At 39.2% G+C, this 22,171-nt stretch overlaps 1 protein-coding gene across 2 annotated transcripts in view; it reads left to right on the top strand.

The window, feature by feature from the left end:
- Positions 1 to 596: 596 nt before the first annotated feature.
- LOC135469683 (receptor-type tyrosine-protein phosphatase alpha-like) overlaps positions 597 to 22,171 on the top strand; it is a 38,169-nt gene continuing 16,594 nt past the window's right edge. For both annotated transcript variants that reach the window (XR_010444347.1, XM_064748239.1), the window contains exons 1-9: positions 597 to 860; positions 8,246 to 8,350; positions 9,355 to 9,594; positions 11,752 to 11,961; positions 12,226 to 12,375; positions 13,099 to 13,248; positions 14,376 to 14,525; positions 17,065 to 17,214; positions 18,249 to 18,401. Coding sequence is in view for 1 of the 2 variants with exons in the window: in XM_064748239.1 (XP_064604309.1) it covers positions 800 to 860; positions 8,246 to 8,350; positions 9,355 to 9,594; positions 11,752 to 11,961; positions 12,226 to 12,375; positions 13,099 to 13,248; positions 14,376 to 14,525; positions 17,065 to 17,214; positions 18,249 to 18,401 (1,369 nt within the window). In the remaining variant the exon portion in view is untranslated. The remainder of the gene's footprint in view (positions 861 to 8,245; positions 8,351 to 9,354; positions 9,595 to 11,751; positions 11,962 to 12,225; positions 12,376 to 13,098; positions 13,249 to 14,375; positions 14,526 to 17,064; positions 17,215 to 18,248; positions 18,402 to 22,171) is intronic.

The following is a 22,171-nucleotide window of genomic DNA, read 5'->3' on the forward strand; positions in this document are numbered from 1 at the left end:
GTTTAAATCATCAGGTAAATTTAATCTAATTTGTGTGGAGTGCCTGCATGTCAGTAATATAAAAAATCACCTTAATTTACCGAAGGGGGATTGCGTTATTACGAACCAAATGTATACGTTTCATTGTCCCAAAATTGTGTTACCATGGTTACATATATTAGAAGAAAACTGTCATACATAAGGGACATCTTCCATTGTCGGGTCACAGCCCATACATACACATATATATAGAACGACAGTGATTTAATTGTCACGTGCACGGTTCTTTTCATATCATTTATGTATTTAGTCTTCGTTTAAGTGGGTGCTTTTTTGAAAACGGTTTTACATAGGCATATGTAATAGTGAACACACACAGGGGAGTTTAACATTGGTATAAATACTCGTAAAGTGAGTAACCACACGTACACAGACGACAGAGTTTGCTCTGGGAGGATCAGAGGGTCAGTGGTACTGAATAAGCTCACCAAGCGTTTCCTTACGTATACTGGCACAGAGATGAACACTGGCGACACTGGTTTACCAGCTGCATGTAGATTTATACACAACTGTGAGGGCGTCTCGTATGTTGTCTGCCTTAGTCCATATATGGCTTGTAGTTATCAGAATAAGCTCTGGTGATCGTCCACACACCTCACTTGTTCAGTAGATGTGGGAAGAACTTTACAACTGAACAGATTTAGCTTCCAGAAAGTGATATACTGTGAGAATTCCTACTGTGTGGCAAATTACTTCAGGGCAGACTTCGAGTTCAGTGATATAAACTACCCCTAGGACTGAACAGGGATTGCTCTTAAACATGGGCGATCACAAAAAACGTATTAGCAGAGCTCTTCTTCTTGTGATGGGTATAACATTTGGTAAGTATATTACTTATTGAGTTAAAACGTATGTTCAGCATGCGTCACTGTGGAAAATGCACATTAGACCAGTCTCACACGTAAGGGTCGTCTCTTACGTAGTGAAATTATCGTTAAGATTTAAAACCGGTACAGCCATTGTGCTGACAGATGAGGAAATAAATGTGACTATCTCTTATCTCGTTGCCGCGGCTTCAGGCTTATGAATGACATTTTTTTTTCTATCTAAGCTGTAAGTGGGAAAATCTTCCAGCAACCTGCGGTTGGTCGTGAGTTCCCCATGCGGCTACACTCAGTTACCTCCCAACATAATGCTGGCCGCCGTCGCATAAGTGAAATATTCCTGAGTAAGGCGTAAAACACCAATCAAATAAATAATATGCGATATGTTTCCACAACTCCCTACCTGAATCTCCATGCTGAAGACACCAGACATATGGTAACCATACTGGAAAAATTTACTACTTAATTTATTCATGAATTTGTCCAAGACATAGAAAACAGGTCTGGAAACAGGTCTTTTGATTATCAATTATGGAGACCAGTTTGGGAGTTGTGTACACATGCCAGGTTTCCCTCCATTTAAATAACACCTGTAAGATAAATGAAAAAAGAAGTTATAGTTTTTCAGCAGTGAGCCATCTTAAATTCCTAATAATGACGTTTAACATTTCCTCAAACACCTGTGTCTTGGACAGAGAGAAAGTTATGAAGGCAATAAACTGGACAAAGGCTTTAGCTGAGACAACAAAAGATACGCACAGTATATGTAGCATCAAAATGACGCAATAGCTTTGAAGTTAGTGATCAACACTCCAAGTCACGGATAAGGAATGCCATCATTTTAGTCTTTTACCATTTTGCTTTGGTCCGTGTACATGGTAGATTCAGCTACTGTTTATTTTGTAACGTTGTCTTTATATCACAAGAAAGTAGATGACAAAAAATCCGATTCAGGATAATTTGTCTTACAATAAGTGCACCACAATGAGGTAAGGACAAACTGCATCCAGTAACACATCAAGTCTTCAATGCTGTCTCCGTGAATCGACTACATTGTTTTTCATTTCAGAATTTCCTGACATACAACTATAAAATTCCTCTATTATCCAATAATACAAAATATAACATATGCTTCATCTATTTTTATATTACACTGAAACCTGTAAATAATTTCAAATACGGCAGTCAAAAACAGGCTTTAGAGTGGAGTCGATAGGAGATTAGGTAACTGGTGTCACTTTCGCTCAAGACATACCGGACTTTGCCCATTCCCCAGCATGCCACTGGGGGGTTTGAATAGCTCGGACGTCACCCAAGGCATTCGCTTTTCCTTCCAAAATGAATATATAATTTCATATTAATTATGCAGTATTATGCATATATTATTATGCAGTATTATATTACACTATTTTTCGAAGCTATAGACAAATCGGTGAAGGTAATTCGTGCGCCTGGAATAGGCCTTGTACCTAATATGAGCAATACAATATACATTACCTTTAGCTTCAATGTCCAAATAAATGTAACCCTGCTTACGTACTAAAACAAAACTATGACGATTCAGCTTATTCCAAGATACAACAACAACATTATAACATTATACACGTAGTTTTAGGTGTCTTCATCTTATGTGCTGGAAAGATACATGCGTAAAAATATGCTTTTTTGAAATTGGTTATCACCGTATACATCTGTCCATATCTTTTACAACATATTTTAAAGAAATGATTTTGACTTGTATTATAAACTGTAATTGCCCAGAAACCTTCTTTTCTCTTCATATTTGCGAGCAATAAGTCTGCAACCAATGTCGGAACATCAAAAAGAACAGCCGCTAACAACACACGACGCTATGTCCTCTATTCCAGCAGGGGCCTCCGTGGCTCAGTCGGTTAGCGCCCTAGCGCAGCGTAATGACCCAGGAGCCTCTGACCAATGCGTTCGCTGCGAGTTCAAGTCCAGCTCATACTGGCTTCCTCTCCGGCCGTGAGTGGGATGGTCTTGGGTTTCACCCAGGCTGTGCCCGGTTTCCACCCACCATAATGTTGGCCGCCGTCATATATTCTTGAGTGAAATATTCTTGAGTACGGCGTAAAACACCAATCAAAAAAAAAATCTTTTCCAGCAGCTAACAGCAACAGCATATGACCCTGCATCCTGTACTTTAGAACCTATATCCTCTACAAAAAGAGCTAACATCATAGGACCCTATAAGCTCTACTCTTCGAACTATCAACATAGCACATATCCTCTACTTCCGGAGTTATCAACATACGACCCTATATCTTACATAGGGCATTACAGCATATGGCTCCTAGAGCTAACAACACACGACCCCATATCCTTATAGGAGCTAACATGATACAGCTCTATATCCTGTACACCTGGAACTAACAACATACAGCCCGGTATCCTCCACTCCACGGGCTAAAAACATGCGACACTGTATCCTCTACCCCAGAAGCTAAGAGCATACGACTCTATGTCCTCTACGCCAAGAGCTAACAACATACGAACCTCTATCTTCTACTCAAGGAGCTAGCAACATACGACCCTACATGCATATCTTCTACGCCAGGAGCAAACAACTCACGACCCTACATCCTCTTCGCCAGAAGGTAACAACATACGACTTTACATGTATATCTTCTACGCCAGGAGCTAACAAAATACGATCCTGTATCTTCTACCCCAGAAGCTATCAACATACGACCCCATATCTTCTACACCATGAGCTAACAACATACGACTCTACATGTATATCTTCTACGCCAGGAGCTAACAACATACGACTCTACACGAATATCCTTTTCGCCAGGAGGTAACAACATACAACCCCACATGTATATCTTCTACGCCAGGAGCTAACAAAAATACGATCTTGTATCTTCTACGCCAGAAGCTATCAACATACGACCCCATATCTACTACACCATGAGCTAACAACATACGGCTCTACATGTATATCTTCTATATCTTCTACGTCAGGAGCTAACAACATACGACACTATATCTTCCACGCCAGGAGCTGACAACATACGACACTATATCTTCCACGCCAGGAGCTAACAACATACGACCCCACATCTTCTCCGTCTACATGTATATCTTCTACGCCAGGAGCTAACAACATACGGCCCTATATCTTCTATGCCAGGAGCTAACGACTCACGACCCTATATCCTCTACGCCAATAGCTAACACGATCCTATACACTCTACGCCTGGAGGTCACAACACACTACTCTACATCCTCTACACCTAGAGGTAACAACATACGACCCTATAAATGTATCTTCTTTGCCAGGCGCTAACAACACACCGCCCTAATCCCATCCAGGATAATTATCCACCAATTTACTTTGATAACAAAGTTTCAGACTTATCGGATACCTAAGGATTACACGGGAATGATTGCTGGAAGTGCTGTGGGAATATCTCTTGTTGTCATGGTTACCGGAGTCATTATTATAGTTATGTGGTAAGTCTGCACTGGTTTTAAACCCGTGTACAATCGCTTTACGAGTAATATCTGTGCTGCTACTACTATCAGAGTTTTCAGAAAAGGAATAGAACGCATGAGGTCTCAAATTTGCTGTATACAGTATGGTAGGTAATAGATGTATAACATTTGTAATACACACGTATTCAATGTGGTTTTCTTTATTGCCGCATGATCATCCAATGTCGTTCATTCGCTGGAGGAAACCGCCACGTGTACAGGCAGGTGGTGCTAAAGGCTCTGGACCAAACAGCACTCCAGCAGAGGAGAGCTCCGTTCTCGTAGAAGCCATGGATAGCAGTGAAATGTCTGAGCCGTCAAGCCTGTATAATAATAATATATGTGATGGAAATGCTGGTGAAGATCACCCCTATGAAGCCATTCGTCAATACGTCAATCTATAGTAAAACACACAGATCTTGAAAACAATGTTTAGACTGTTATATTGTAGTTTTGCATAAACTGGGATTATCCCGGTGGACTGAACCTCCCTGACACCTGCTCACTTTGTGCTGTTTTAATGTGATTGTACGTTAAATGTGAAGAAAACTCGGAATAAACCCTAACTGATGTAAATTAACAAGGAGCCATTTGCCGATTATCACACTGGCGTCGATGCTCTGGTTTAACTCAATATGCTATTGTTATATCACTTACAGTATTTGAAGGGTATCGACCTAATCAAAAGGCCTAATTCTTTGATAGCTCAGATTAAAATAAAACTACTTGCATCGTATTGCTGAATCCGTGACTTCCATGGCAGACGTCGCATGCAGTGCTGTCATTGTGCTTGATGAATTTAGATTGGATAATATTTCATCTCATCTCCCCAGAACTCTGCTTACTCTCATGACGATACTTTTGTGCATAACTTTGAGATGATTTTCTGATGAACCGCTCTTCGTTTCTTTGGTTTTTGATCGCTTCCTTATTTATCATTGATGTTTTACGCCTTGCTCGCGAATATTTCACAGCATTAGCCAGCATGAGAGTGGTGAGAGTTCACTGAACCACTGTGCAGCGGTGTAACGCTAACCACACGACCACTTTAGACAAGTGGTTTGTAAGGAACGTTCTGTTTGTAGCCACTAAGGCCACAGGATGGTAGACGACGGTTTGTAGTCAGGAAGACCACATGATGCTGGACGACGATTTGTAGTCACGAAGACCAAACAATAGAAGACGATGATCTGAAGTCACGAAGATCAACGATGGTAGACAACGATTTGTAGTCACCAACAGGACACGATGGTAGATGACGGTTTATAGTCACAAACAGCATACGGTGGTAGACGACGATTTATTGACACCACGACCACACGCTCTTAAACGACCATTTATAGTCACGAAGACAACACGATGGTAGACGAAGGTCTATAGTCACCAAGGCCACACGATTGTAGATGACGGTTTATAGTCACGAGATCACACAATGGTAGAAGACCACATGGTGAAAGACGGTCTTTAATATAAGGATCACACGATGGTAGACGATGGCTTATAGTCACAAAGGTCACACGATGGTAGATGACGGTTTTTAGTACCGAGATCATACGATGGTACAAAACTGTTTGTAGTCAACAAGACCACGCGATGGTAAACGACTGTTTATACACAACCAATGAGAGGAGGAAAATCTGTGTCATTCGTACAACATTGTGTAATTTCTTCCGGGTAGGCCTGTCCTTACAACATAACGTCCTAATCTTCACTAGCTCTAACTCAGATAAACTTATGAGTAACCTATGTACATATTACATCCACTGAGACGTACGCGATATTTCACTATATCGTTACATAGGAATGAAAAAGGTATCGTTGGTCTATCGATATCTTAGTCTAAATGGCGTGCGAAATTAACAGAAGGGGGGTTGCATTATTATCATGCAGACCAAAGGTAAACATTTCACGGAACTTTCGTGTGGTAGAGGGAAAATGGCACTCAATAAATGCAAGTGACAGACATATGCAGGTTATTTTCATATCATTTGTGTATACGCTATTTTCCTCGGTGGGCAACTCAGGTTCGCTCTTTCAACAACGGTTTTATGGCTACAAAGGCATGTATGATACCGAAAACAAATTTGGAAGTTATATGCTCACGAGTTTGCCTTCCCCGTAACTACAGATATGCAGCTTGCGCTAAGAGAACGACTGCAGGTGCTCTGCAATCATTTCGTTATGCATACTGCCACAGGGGTGAACACAGACAACACTGGTTTACCCGCTAATCCGTGACGGCGTCTGGACGAATTAGGAAAGTTTGATGATTAAAATTTAAAACCAACACAGCCAAAGGTAAGAAATTTCCAGGCTAGAGCATGGAAACAGGACTGGTTAGTCCGCTGTCAGTATAATGTGGCTGGATGAGGTGTCATGTCTGGTGTCTTTGGCGTGTTCCCTTTAGTAGCGGCAGTATTTCGGCGCCATGGACGTTTTATACTTCTACTGCATTTGTTCCCCTACAGTGTTTGCAGTACTGCTGTAGACTACAGAAAAATGTTGAGCATACATATACATTTAAACGTATTATACACAGTCTCAGTAAATGAGTGTCTAATGCGAGAATCCGTGCTACAACCGATATTGTGTCATATCTCGGGCAACCTATGTGTTTAACGAACTGTGCAGTCGGCTATGTTACCGTCAACAGTTACTGCCTCAGGTCATGCTAAAGTAGTCAAATTTTCCACCACATTTATCCCCATGTTAAAATACCAGTCTGCAACGGGGAAACAGAAGGTAATTTCCATGCGTATACATGACTGTTTCCTTAATCACCATCAACACGAAAATATGTAGAAATGACATAAAATACATTGTATATGTCATCATGTGGATGGGAAATCAGCAGTGATCAATCAACAGCCTTCAACATTATACACTTCTGAGCTGTCTGTAAAAGTTTGTTAGACTCATAGCCGTGTTATGCTTTAGATATATTTTGAACTGCTGTAACTTAGTCGGCTTGATGTAATTTTAAAGCCATTGTGAGTCCTTTCTGGCCTGTTGGTTGTAGCGTCACTTATCTGTGCGGTGAGTTCACGTCCTGCTGATTGGCTGTGGGTTTTCCCGGTTTCCTGTCACCATAATGCTGGCCGCTGTCGTATTTGTGAAATATTCTTATATACGGTTCTTTGAATACGTTTCCGATCAATAAATAAATAAGAGAAAAGCCTCTGTGAACTCCAATCTCGTGAGTGCAATGTGGAACGGTTGACAATAGTTAATTATAAAATCTAAGATTCGATACGATACAGGATACAGATATACGATTCAGTACGGTTTCATTACATATCCGCCGGAATGCTTCACCTGGGGCATCCGTGGCCGAGGTGCTTACCGTGCCAGCAGGGCATAATGACACAGCAGCCTCCCAGAAATGCAGCTCTTGCTGGTTTCCTCTCCCGCCGTGGGAAGGTCTGCCATCAAGCTGCAAATGGTCGTGGGATTCTCTCAAGGTCTACCCCGTTTCTTCCTACCACAATGCTGGCCTCCGTCGTATAATAGTACGGCATAAAAGACCAAAGAGATAAACAAATCAATAAATCAGTCATTAAACTCTACTACATCCACACAGGAAAATAAAAGAGTTAAAGTGATAATAAACGATGCATTTTTGACTATTTATTTCACAACACATAGTGCCAGAAGCGAAAATGACTGCAGCTTTAGGTGTTTATATTTGTACACAAATGGAAATTTTTTGCATACGCCTGAGCATAAGGTCTGAGCTAAGTCAAGCTTTTTTCAGTGTGTTTTTATATTTCTTGAATTAAAAACCTTGGTAGTTTTTCCATTTATAAATTTCTCCAAGACTCTCGCCTCAAAAATATGCACCGGTACGCTAAACTTTGATTCTGGTTCCCTCTGAATTTCAGTTTTTGGACAGCCATGCAAGAACTGTTCAGGTCAGTGTAATAACGAAACCGGAGTATGTTCCGGAAACTGTACTCTTGGCTGGGATGGTCCTACCTGCTCCAGACGTAAGTAACACGTTAATGATAATTGAAATGCTTAAAATGTTCATTGAATGATCTCCTTACCACTAAATGTTAAACAGTAGTTATTAAACAATCGTCATGAAAAGGCCCCAATAACAAATATCATTTCATTCGGAAAAGTTTCCTCGCCGATATGCGTAGATATTATTACATTAGTAAAGATAAAAAGGCGAAATTATAAATTTAAATATATTAGAAGTAATCACAACTGTGTTGGAGTTTTATTCTTAAAAAATACAAAAGAAACTTATTGATAGTATTACTTGTACTATAATACATTTCTTTTAGAGGGTAATCTCTACTTTTTAGTAATTATGACGTCACCCGAGGCAATCGGTTCTTGGCGTCGAAACCGGGCTTTGGACTTATTATGAATTAGAAAAGTGTTCAATAGAAAAAACTTCATTTTCCTCGCAACAGTATAGGCGTCCAACATATCCCTGTGTACAGCTAGTGTTGTTACGGTTTTGGTGGAGAGTATGATTGATTTTACAGAGAGCAGAACAAAGGCGACTTGCTCAAAGATATCGACAATACAAAAACTTACCAAATATAAATGATTTGCCAACGGACAATTTTCCTATTTCTGACCTTTCTCTCGTGTGGTGGTGGAAACCGTCGTTCCGTCTGAAAGTATTTGATATGACCCTTCCAGCTCCGGCCAGTTTGTCTACGGTTTTATGTCTGTAGGTTTATGAATTGCCTCGCAAGATTCGACAGTTTCTTTTTTTTTCCGTCAAACATGAGTCTCGTCTTCGTAAAATATGCGTGGGTGTGTGTTTAATCCGAAATGAAATCTAGTGTGCTTTTTCACACTTGTATTTAACCATCAGATGCGCCTTCAGAGGCATTCTTTTCAGCATTAAAAATTCAGCATTTTCAGCCGTTTTAACAATTAAAAACAGCATTTTTTCTAAAACACGTACATTCGGCTAAATATAAGATTCAACATTATGTTGATACTACTGTTGTGCTTCCGATGGCAGGAAATGTGGCATTTAACCAAAGCACGACGCAGTCTTCGAATTATAGCGAGAAAGGGTTCAGCTTCACCTCCGGACTCGCCGTTGATGGTAGGACTGGACATCACTTACTGAACAAACCGTACACATGTACTCACACGATCAATGATCCACCGGCGGTCTGGACGGTGACGCTGGCTGCACAGTACAACATCTACAGGTTCAGGATATATAACAGGAATTCTTCTTCCTGTACCAGGTCGTGTAAGTTAGCTTTATATTCTCCTTAAAAAACCAGACCTGATGGGTCTGTGCCACGGCCATTCATCCAGGAGACCGTTAACCAATGGCCTGTGATGTTGCAGCCTCGAATCTATCGCTTGCCCATTCAATTACAACAATAAATCAGGTCGTTTGTCAGGTACTTGACAAGATCCGTTGGTTGTCCTAGGTTTTTGTCAATTGTCTTTGATCTATAACAGAACGTCGTTATGTAATATCAGTCCTAGCCCGCTGTTAGTTGCAGGCCGTGTGTAAATATCCGTATCAAGTAGAGATGACCTTTCAAACAACAAGTGTGTCACGCAACACGTGGTAGGTAATACCCTCCTGATATATATAAATGTGAACTAACGGAATTTCCTTCTGTGATAAAAGTGTTATTTCACACAGTTAATAGATATCGCTTTTGTTTTCACATTTTTTAGATTTTACTCCCTGACGTCGTTGAAAAAGAAATATTTGTTTCAAGATGTTCCAATCTGATCTCAGGGGTATGACGTCATGATGCATGTAGAGTAAACTTTCACATTTCTACGTCACGCAACAATAAGACACGACGTCATACATACGCAGCTTTGACATCTCCAGGTCAACTGCCATTGCCTAAGCTTTCTATTGATTGGTCTAAAATTTATGACCTTTGTAGAGGGAGTAAACAGAATAGCAACATGAAATATGTAGTTTTTTCAATTTTCTTCAACTTTAGGCTAGAATAGACATTAACACCTTCGTCGTGGTGTTTGTTTTGATTCTACTGAATCTTTCGTACCGATTCAAATGCGCATTCACGGGATTTCACTCAAACAAAGTTCAGCGTTAGGGTTACACAACAAACCGCTACAGCCCTATTAAACCCTTAAATATATTATTGAAAATGACATCAAACGGAAAATAAATAAGCAAAAAAAACAAAACAAAAACAAACAAACAAACAAAAACAAAAAGAGTAAATAAAGCAAAAAATGTGGCACCAAATATTTTATCCAGAAAATGTCCTACTTTATACACTGCTCGAGAGAAACTCCCCTGCTGATTCCTACAGCAGTTACGTATTTCCCAAGATTGCGAAATACTCACATGTATCGCTGTTCTAATAGAATGTATGACTAGAGGGCGTTAAAGCACCGCAAATATTACTTCAGTGTAGATTCTATAGTCTGCATGGCTATAAGAGTATATTAACTTCCTAATATACAACAAATACTAGAGGTTTACACATATATATACGAATATGCGATACCTACACTGCATATAATGTTACTAAGTAAAGTTACCAGTTTTCACAATGAGATTATTGCCGAGGTAACCACCAACTTATTTAACAAAGTGCCTTACAACACGTGGAACACAACAAGCTGTTTTTTAAATTTCGCATTTGTGAGTTTTAAAATGTTCCCTATATATATATATATATATATATATATATATATATATATATATATATATATATATATATATATATATATATATATAAAGGAAGGCATGTATGTATGTATTGATGTATACATGTGAGTATGTATGTATGTATGTGTATTTATGTTTGTGTGTATTTATGTATTTATGTATGTATGTATGTATGTATTTATGTATGTATGTATGTATGTATGTATGTATGTTTGTTTGTATGTACAAACATACTGTATGCATATATGTTCTTGGTTATCCTTCATATTTTTCATTAGATCTTCTTCACACTTGCACATTTTGGTGCTGAAATCCCATAAGAAAAAAAATGTTGTGTACTCGAAGTATTGCCTATTGATTAAGCATATTAAAAATGTTGACGTAGGATGCTGACGTTTTATCTTCACATCAGTGATTTTCTTTCCTGTACAATAAGCATAGTATCAAGTAGACGCATGGCATTTCCACAGTGTAGTAGATATAAACACGCATATCTTTCCGACATTATATAAATCCACTGACTACATCTACATCCATGTAACTCTCTCCTGTTACAATTATATATGTGTGTGTAATTCAGTTCAAAAGACTATGATACTAGTCTGAGTAATCAATCTGGATTTTGGGAAATTTAGTAGATTTTGATTTAATTGTTGACGGCTTGAATTGTAATTCGAATACTTCACTTTTTATATTTAGTTAGCTAGTCCTAGTTCATCAAAATCTGTGTTTCAGGTGGCGCCCGACTTAACGGATTCACTCTGTCTGTGGGTAACTCCTCCCAGAATTACACAGTTTGTTACAAAGACAACACTACACACCTAAAAGGCCCCGGGGCCATCATTAACAAAGTGTGTAACGTCGGTGGTCCCGTATTTGGGGACACCGTGAAGATTATGATAACTAATTCCCGGTCCCTTACCCTGTGTGAGGTACAGATTTTCGGTGAGTAAGACCATCTTTATTAGTGGGCTGTGTTATATATTTCAGAACATGAAATGAGCTGGGATGACTAAAAAATGATTAAAAAACAGACGTACATACGTATTAGATACATTATATTAATATAAAAGGTATTGGGTTCTAATTGCTACATACACAAATGTGCTTCGGCGAATCACTTTTCCCAGATATGTGTCGCATTTTTCATGTATCAAAACTGTCGATGTGTAGGCCTATCTTACAAGTTGTTGATTGTGTATGTATCAGTATGTACCCCCGGGACGTATGAAGCAGACTGTGGGAAGAGGTGTGGGAACTGTGCTGAGGGACCGTCTGTCTGTAATACAACATCCGGGCACTGTCCACAGAGAGCACCCAGGTGCATGGCGGGATACTCTGGTCTGAGATGTGATAAAAGTAAGTTTTAGGCTAAAAGTCGAGTACAACGTTAAAACTACAGGTGAACCAAGGCGGAGATGTTTTTGGCTTATTTTGTTACAGTCCTTTGCTAATATCGAAACAAAACTGTTCATGTATATATATATATATATATGTAAATACCTGTACAAAACATTGTCTATAGATTCCTATACAAAGTACATTTACACCCCATCCAAGGACCTACCTGGAAGTTGGATATGGCTATTCGGTTTATTGTTGTAACTTTACTATTTGAAAACCCGGCGACACGTGGAATTTGCCTATTGAACAATAGCCGGGCAATCCTGTTTTACTGTCATACTTGCTTTTAGTACAGCACGGGGCCTCCGTGGCTCGGTCGTTTTGCGGATGGTTTTGGGGTTCCCAAGATTTGTGCCCGGTTACCTCCCACCTTAATGCTGGCCGCCGTCGTATAAGTGAAATATTCTTGAGTATGGCGTAAAACATCAATTAAATAAATAATAATCTTGTTCAGCACAAGGCAGAACTCTATAAAACGACGGTGTAAACATATTGCATAATGACATGTATATCAGTGGTACAGAATTTATGTAACACTGAAAATTACCTTAGTTCTGAATTGGTAGTACAGTACACAAACTTATGTGGAAGTGCGTTTAGCACAGTTAATTGAACCCCAGTTTTTAAAGATTATCCCTCTGATAGCTAAACATAATTTCTTCTTTGACTGTGTGAAAGTATGTACCAATGGGGCATATGGACCAGACTGCGAGAAGAAATGTGGGAACTGTACTGCGGGATCGCTTGTCTGTAATACAACAACCGGGCACTGTCCGCAGACATCACCCATTTGTTTACCAGGATTCTCACCTCCGACATGTGAAACAGGTTAATTTCAAAAATCTATAGCTGGTGTATTTTTTCCCACTATGTGTTACTTTCTAAAACACTTTAACGTGTTGTATATAATGTTGGTGTTCTTCATCTCGCAGACATATTAAATCTTCTCATTTGTCAGTTGTTTCATACGGTAATCTTATTTCATGAAATCACAGGTCTTTATCTGTTTAAGAGACAGTAAAATAGTGAATAATTTATATGAATCTTCTCTGTATTTTAAAATATGAAATTTACTTCAGACTGGGGTGTTAGCGCCACCTCATGGGATTAAAAGATGCCACCTCCCATTGTATTGGGAACTTTTCTATATATGTGACATGTGATGAATAGCAAAGGAAACAAAGAAACACACATAAAATAATCTGGATCGCACGTGACATAACTATAGCGTAAATAAACAAACAGCTTCTATTGCAAATGGCGGGAATCTGCTATGCGCAATAAGTCATTGGAATACCGTTCAGTTTGTTACTGTTTCATTATGTTCCTGTCTGTTGCCAGTTTTTGTGGGACAAATATAACCATGGTGTCATTGCTGCAGGTCTAAGCGGTGTCATGTCCAAATCAGAGTTTTACGTGTATCACACATAACGGGACACTGGAGCAGTAGATCCAGGGTCAATCCTGCGTGGAGTCATACCTAAGGCCTTAAAAAAGGAAGTTCTACCTTCCTCGTTTCGGCTTCAGGATTAAGGGGATACAGCAACTACTGGTTGAATATAATCAGTACAATGGCTCGGCATCTCAGTGAAGCAGCACTAGATAAAAGAGCTGTTGTAATCCTTCCTGCAAGAAGGAGGCATATTACATGCACGCTAAGGATTCCTTTGTCGCCAAATGACTGAAAATTTGTTAAGTAAGACGTTAAACCCCAAGCACTCACTCACTCACTCCTAACGTTACTCTCATACATTACTCATATTTAAAAGGTAACGTTTTCTTATTATCATATTATCATCGCTGTGATGCTTCGGTGAATTACTTTCCTGAGAATCGTTTCTTTTTCACTGTAATTGCTAATTATTTTCTTTATAGCCTTAGATATGTGTCGCCGTCATAACACAAATGTCTATGTGTAGGCCTATTGTGAAAGTTGTTGATTGTGTATGTATCAGTATGTATGCCCGGGACGTATGGACCAGACTGTGAGAAGAGATGTGGGAAATGTGTTGAGGGACCGTCTGTATGTAACACAACATCCGGGCACTGTCCTCAGAGAACACCCAGGTGCATGGCGGGATATTCTGGTCCGAGATGTGAGAAAAGTAAGCACATCTATAAAAAAAGTTTTATATAAAAAGTACAGTCGAGTACAATCTCAAAACTACAGGTGGAACAAGGCGCGGATGTTTTGGCTTATTTTATTACAGACCTTTGCTAATATGGAATCAAAACTGTTCATGTATATATAAATACCTATACAAAACATTGTCTATAGATTCCTTTAGAAAGTACATTTAAGCCCCATCCAAGGACCTGCCTGGAATTTGGATATGGCTTTTTGCTTTAGAGTTGTAACTTTACTATTTGGAAACCCTGCGACAGGTGGAATTTGCCTATCGAACAATAATTGTGCACTCGTGTTTTACTGTCACACTTTGTTGTCGTACAACAGAAGGAAGTACTCTCTAAAACCACGGTGTAAACATATTGCAAAATAGCATGTGTGTCAGAGGTACATAATTTATGTAACAGTGAAAATTACACAAGTTCTGTACTGGTAGTACGGTAACCACTATTATGTGGAAGTGCTGTTAACAAATATATCGGGTGGGCTCCATAATCCTTTGTTCAAAACCTTTCAAACTTTAGACATTCAAATGGCATGATTTTGTTAATATACTGACAAAGTCAAAGCTTGAGTAATCTATACACAGGGATAAAATAAAAACATAGCCTCAAAAAGGCACATTCCGGTGACCCACAATGCATTGTCAGGTTTCATGACGGTCGCACGGAAAAATTCACTGAGGGTGAACTAAACGCACGTATTAAGGACTGCTGGGGAAAAATACTATTAAGGAGATTGGGGACACAATCAGTTCAAGGAAGAAACATTTACGCGCAGTCTACCGAGAAGATGGAGGACTAATTTATCACCTTTACAAGTAAAACAAGGTAGGACATCCGTTTGAAATGGCCGGAACATGCGTTTTTGACTGTGTTTTGAGTGTGGTCCCATGATCATAAATCTTAAAGGAAGAAATTGAAATTTGGTTTGTATACCTAGAACATAATGGCTTTTTAGTGTGCATAAAATTGGGAAGCTGACGTCGGAGATACTGAGTGCCAAAGCGCGGCCCATTTTTTATTCCCACCCGATACATTATAATTTTTAAAGATTATCCCTCTGATATCTTAACATAATTTCTTTTTGACTGTGTAAAAGTGTGTACCAGTGGGATATATGGACCATATCCTATTATCCTATTGCCCATCCTATTATCACATTCTGTTTGAAGGTACTAGCAGAAAAAGAGATCTCTTTATGAGCGAACTATATGTACGACACTATGCAGATCGCAGGCGTTCAAATCTGGTACAATTTTATTCCTACTTTTTCTCCAAGGAAGTTACGTCTACCGAATATTTCACAAGGGTTACACACTGAAATGGAAAAAAGTCAGATAACTCAGAGTATGTCTCCCTTTTCTCTAGGGATTATATTATCAGAACGCGGAGCCACTATCTACAGGTTTTTACACATGCCTCAAAGTGCCCGGATACAGGCAAAACTGTGCATTTTGTGTCCCAGAAATTCACCACAGTAAGGCGGTTAACCTTACGGATGTAGTATTGCTATTTACTGCTGAACTGATTGGGATTCTGTGTGCGTTGCATTTTTTAGCAGATTTTAAGCCAGAAAGAGCCATTATCTTCACGGATTCTACGCCAAGGACAAGCAAGCGAAACAGGCGCTGCCTCATTTACATATTGCTCAACATGTGGCTGTGTCTGTTTCAGAAGCAATGTATATATTTAAGCGGAAATTTATTTCAATTTGGCAGGAAGACTGGGACACCTCCACCAAAGGGAGATATTTTTATTATTTTAATAACAGTGTCTAATTCTCACCTTGTCAGTCTGTCTTCCAGGCGAGCACACATCCTATGCAAACGATTGAGAACCGGGCACATTCAAACGAATTCTTATTTAAACAGATTTCATTTAAATGATACGGGTGTTTGTGATCATTGCCAGGTTTAGGAAACAATTGAGCATATGTTGTTCCGATGCCCACAATATACTTTCGAGAGACATCGCTATTACGCGGAACTACTCTGTGCTGGCATTTCAGACCCCCGCCCAGACAAAGTTGTAAGGCGTAGCAAGAAGTCTGGTAGAGCCTTCGAAGCTACGCTAAGGTCCCTGCTTCAATGTTATAGGAGAAAATTCGGAGTATAGTTCATTCTCATCTCTAAGTTATAATGCATTAATGTGATCACTGCTTGGTTTGAGCACTGATCGTGCCGTCCATCATTCCTTAGAATGGAGACGCCATTAAACAAACTACCACCGCCAATCCGACATGTGAAACAGATTAATTTCAAAATTTTTCACTATGTGTTACTTTCTTAAACACTTTAACGTGTTGTATATAATGTTGGTGTTCTTCATTTCGCAGACGTATTAAATCTTCTCGAAGTCATTTGTCAGTTGTGTCATATGATAATCTTATTTTATAAAATCACAGGTCTTTATCTGTTAAAGTGGCAGTCAAATAGTGAACAATTCATATAAACCTTCTTTATATATTAAAATATGACCTTTACTTCAGACTGGGATGTTTCATATTTCCTTCAGGTTGTAACCCTGGGACATACGGATCAAATTGTGAGATGAAATGTGGACATTGCTTTGAAAGGGAGTCTGTTTGTGAAATTACATCCGGCCATTGCCCTGGTCTGAAACCAAGATGCATGCCGGGATACTATGGTGTGACATGTGACACAGGTCGATTTTACCATTGTGACATCTTTAAGCCCTACTATACTATACATTTAATGAATAATTAAAATGATAAATTAAACGATAACAGTTTAGAACATGCGAACCGGAATGTGAAAGTCACAACGTGGTAAGAACACTTTAGAACCAGGAAACTGTGTTCTCATCGAGGTGAGAATAATAACATTCAAAATTAAAGAAAAAAGACCAACAAGTTTACAGTCATTTGTAAAGCCTATTGGTTACAAAAATACAATGAAATACTTTTAAATAGTCTATACCTTTATATCTACTGGAGATATACGTTATGGTAAAGGCTAATACTCTTCAAATACGAAATGACAGGATCGCTTGGATCACCAACATGCATCCAGTTGAATGGACTAAAGAATCAGGGTGTAGAACTATATGTCGAAGGATATCAGCAAAGTACAGATAGTCCAATAAAATGTGTTTGATGGCGCATCAGGCATTACGTTCAGCTTGATTTCGTCTTGATACAACACTCACTTTAACTTAAATTTCTCAGACTACCTGTATACTCTTTCCTTAGCAATTTTTTTTTCTCTCTCCTTGTAGTACTTATATATTTCAACTTTGTGAATTTACCTCGCGGCGAACAGAAATTGACAAAATACAAGGCATCCATGCGTTGAAATAGACGTATATTAGGTGTCAAACGAAATGGACGTTCCGTGCAAATAATTACAACACAAAAGACCCACAGAGTAAAACTAGGGTAGCAACCACAATGTGGTACCTGACAAAATGGTTACACTTAACATTTTAGTGATGCCTGAAAGACGCAATCAATATAAAATAATTTACACTAATACAGCTTCACCTAGCCTTGGGTGAAATTGGGTTTACAACAAATGTATGTGTTATTTTGTATATCAGAAAGACGAAACTACATAACTTTAAACAACTTGTATGGAAGCCTTCTATGAACTCCACAAGTGCATGGAAAAAAATAGGAAAATATCAGTTGATATTATCACAAAATATTAGTGCGACATATGAAATGACGTGTTTTGCAGAATGTAAAAACAACACGTGGGGGAAAGATTGCCAAGAGACATGTGGAAAATGTTACAATAAAACTTACTGTAACGCTGTCACTGGTGAATGCCCTGTATCGACCGGGATTCCCCGATGTGAGCCTGGATATACCGGAAGTGATTGTGTAAAAGGTGAGTATGTTGTTTTGTAGCGTTCCACACATTTCCCTGTTTCCTTTAGATAAGTTGTTGAAAACATCCATCAGAAATAAACACATAGATTTTAGCCCTCCCTTAGTTCGGCTTATCAATATGGAACCCTTACATCTGACTGGCATGGGATACCTTACCTGGTATTTGTTTTGAAGGTGTCCACGAAAGAATTATTGAATCAATCGGTGTCGTGAAAAACTACGGTACAAGATTTGTGGATTGCATGTTACTTTTCCTGTAGGACTTACAGCCTTGCAATTTACGTTCACACTAAAAGCGTGCCTGTGCCTCTTAAACGAATGCTACGTACATTTTAAATGACACGGGGCTCAATAATGGTTGCAGTGTTAGAGCACTGTATATTATTAGTTACGTGGTTACTCAGTGATAGGATACGCAGATATATGGTGTCAATAATCCTCATATTGGGGGGAGACGCCAAGGGTAACGAATTTATCCTGCAAAGACCCATTAATTCAATGCAGAAGACCGATGTATAGTTGAATGGCTTGAGCAGCGTGACCATAAGATAACCCAAGAAAGGGAGATAGCCTACTCACAAGACATTTGACTTCGTCTGCTGGATTCGAGAATATATCTGTACCCCGCGTGGCCGTTACTGTCCAATGAAAAGCAGAGTATTTGTCTCATGCCAGATACTATAACATGCAGGTTAAACCAAAAGTTAAGCGAGCCTTGGTTATAAGGTGTACGTTGACTTTGATTCTATTTAGTCATATAACCCTGAAGGGTAAAACGAGACTGCTATGCGTTTGCGTGAGGCAGTTGTTTACAGTCCATTTGTTGAACGGGCGACCTAAGCCCTATGCCCTCCTAGATATTAATAGCATACATTTGTCAACCCCCTGTATCAAAAAGGTAAGTATATTGGTGGGTATGTTATCCCTCAGTGGTGTATGACTACACAAAATACAAGACAAACTTCACCTTATCAATAAGGCTTGCATGATGTTTAGATTCTATTACGTAATACCATTGAGGGATCCCTTAAACTTCAAGGCCTCTGCGACTGAAACCCAAGAAAAAACATCAGAACTGATTCAGAATTTCATCCTTCATTTGTATTTATTTAGACAGAGTATTAAATCTAGCAAGGTTTGTTCTCTTACGTACAGGTTTACAATTACGTTAACATAGCATTTGCTTATTCTGTGGTGTCCTTCTTAATGATTTGTTATAATAGAAATGACGACCAGCCCGCTGTTTCCATAATTCTTTTAATAGGTGCTGCACAAGAGTTGGCCTTTAAAACGTCTTTATTCAAATGAGGTTTAACATAACCGATGAATAGTTTGGTTTCACTCTTTCTAGGACTGTTGGTTAGCTCAGTATATTCCGCCAACACCGTACGTACACAAAGTCGCCTATCTGCTGAATAGGCCTTAACTCCTATATTTGGAGGATAATATCCAGGTCTGCTCTGCTTCCGAAACAGTGAAACTAAAAGTAAACGTGCATATTTTTAATGTCTAATAAATGAAGAGTTTGACCTCTAGTCGCAGTCACCAGAACAATTAACATTGCCGTCTTAATGGTGAGAACTTCTAGTGAAATAAATTTAACTGGCGATAAAGTTTTAATGAGCAATAACACTTCACTGACATCCCATATTTCAGAATATCTTGGGCTAGGAGGCTGCAGATTGAAAATGGCCTTCATAGATTTTATTACTGAAGGGTGTACTCCGGCTGTGTGAACTTTACAAATCGGCGTCACATACAATAATGAACACCTTGCAGTATTTACGGTATTATACCCCAAACGTTTATCAAACAAACCAGTCAGAATATCCCAAACTACAGAGATATCTGCTGATACCGAACTTGTTTGTTGCCTATCGCAATTACCAGCCCATCTGTACGCGTAGCTGTTGTACACGTAGCTGAGTCCCTGGCTTCCAGGGAGGGGGAGGATGGTATCGGCAGCGCGTGTCGCAACGTTCTAGTTTTGAATAGATATCCTGACAGTCTGCACGCTAAGAGTTTCAGTTTCCCCCAAAAAGGCTGCGGGGCTGAGCTGTGAGGGAAAGTCAGTAGATCCGACCTTTGATGACGTAGCAATGGCACTGCTGTCCGCATGCGTAGTAAGAGAGAAAAGCAGGTTTGGGTCCGCCAGGCCGGCGTTATGAAGATACCGATCGCTCCATCTTCCCTGCTCTTTTGAAGACACACTGGAATGAGGCTGAAAGGTGGCAGCATGAGAATCCCTTCGCCAAGAGACATACTTGTCTACTTTAGCATTGAGACCAGATGGAAACAAATTGATCTCTGGCTTCCTAAAATACAGTCCCTTAACCCTCCAGAGGAGCTCCTTTTTCATCTCTCCTGTAATTTCCACCAAAACGTCATAATCATCCTAAATGACATTGAGGGTATTTATTTTGCTTCTTTCTAAACATCTTTTCTGTAACGGACCATACTGAACCCCAGAACAACAAGACACAATTGTACTGATGAGATTTGCTATATCTCGAATTTTTGTTCTTTTATGGATGAGCAATGAAGGGCATCTATCCATCAAAATGTCTGCCTTTCCTTTTGTCATTGTAGCTTCCATTTTACTGTATCAGTATGGAAATCTAAATGGTTAATTTGTAAGCTCGGCTTTAAGCATGATTTTTCAACATTGGTAGTAAATTATTGAAATTCAAGGAAATCAACAGGTTTCTTTTCAAATTTTGCCGTAACTTATCCAGCGAAACTGCCCATAGCATGCTGTCATCAATATAACCAGATATGCAAAAAATTTGCGTTCATGAGCTTAGTATACTTCCTTGGGGCAAGCCAATTGGTAAACCACTGAAACTGATTTTCCCAGGAAAACCTCAAATATTTTTAAAAGCCATTTCTTACTGGCACACTACATTAAGCTTCTTTTTTATATATGGATGGCATATAACACTGGTGTTAAACGTTTAACCATTACTTCAAACGTTTCCATTTTAAAATGGTGATATTCGACATGGTGATTTAAGTTTATCAGATTAAGTATTAGCTGAAAAAGGCCCACTCTTCTTGGGTTTGGAGAATATGGGTGAAGTAAACTCGCCTGTGCACTCATCAGCTTTTTCTAGGACTTCATTCTGCACAAGTTTCTATGCTCACCTGCTTTTGTTCAGCAGCATTTACTAGTTTTTCAGAAGGCATATGTAACTGACAAGGTGGAGAGCAAAATTCAGTAGTCAAACGACAGACAGTTTCCATGATACTTTCATCTGAAATTATTTGTCTCCAATTACTGATATAATGTGTTACACGACCTGCCTTAATAGATTGCTTATTTCCAACAAATTGATCAACACCTTCGTTCAACGTGGTTAACGAGACTGTCCTCTGACCAGGCCATGGAAGACCATCCTCTAAACACCATGCCTCCTCTTCCACGAACCCGTCCACGATTTCGTAGGCTAACAGCCACCAGATTGACATGTTGTATGCGTTCTACCCTTTTCTCCAATTCACTCCCAAATAAAAAATTCGGAATTAGCAACTGAGGCTGAACATAAACGCTGGTAGACTGGACTCAGTTCAAGCTTCATAAACTCACGTCGTGGAAGACATAAATTATGAAATCCGTGTCCCAGTAAGCAATTGCATTTGTCCCCATGTCCAGCAAGATGCTTGCAGACTCTCATTTCAATTTTACGACCTTATCATATTTCTGAATAAGGCAATTCCCTGCTTTAGCAGAAGTCTATGTTACTTAAAGCTTGCTATCCATTATTTGAG

This window comes from Liolophura sinensis, chromosome 7, assembly GCF_032854445.1.
Source record: "Liolophura sinensis isolate JHLJ2023 chromosome 7, CUHK_Ljap_v2, whole genome shotgun sequence".
NCBI classification, from domain to species: Eukaryota; Metazoa; Mollusca; class Polyplacophora; order Chitonida; family Chitonidae; genus Liolophura; species Liolophura sinensis.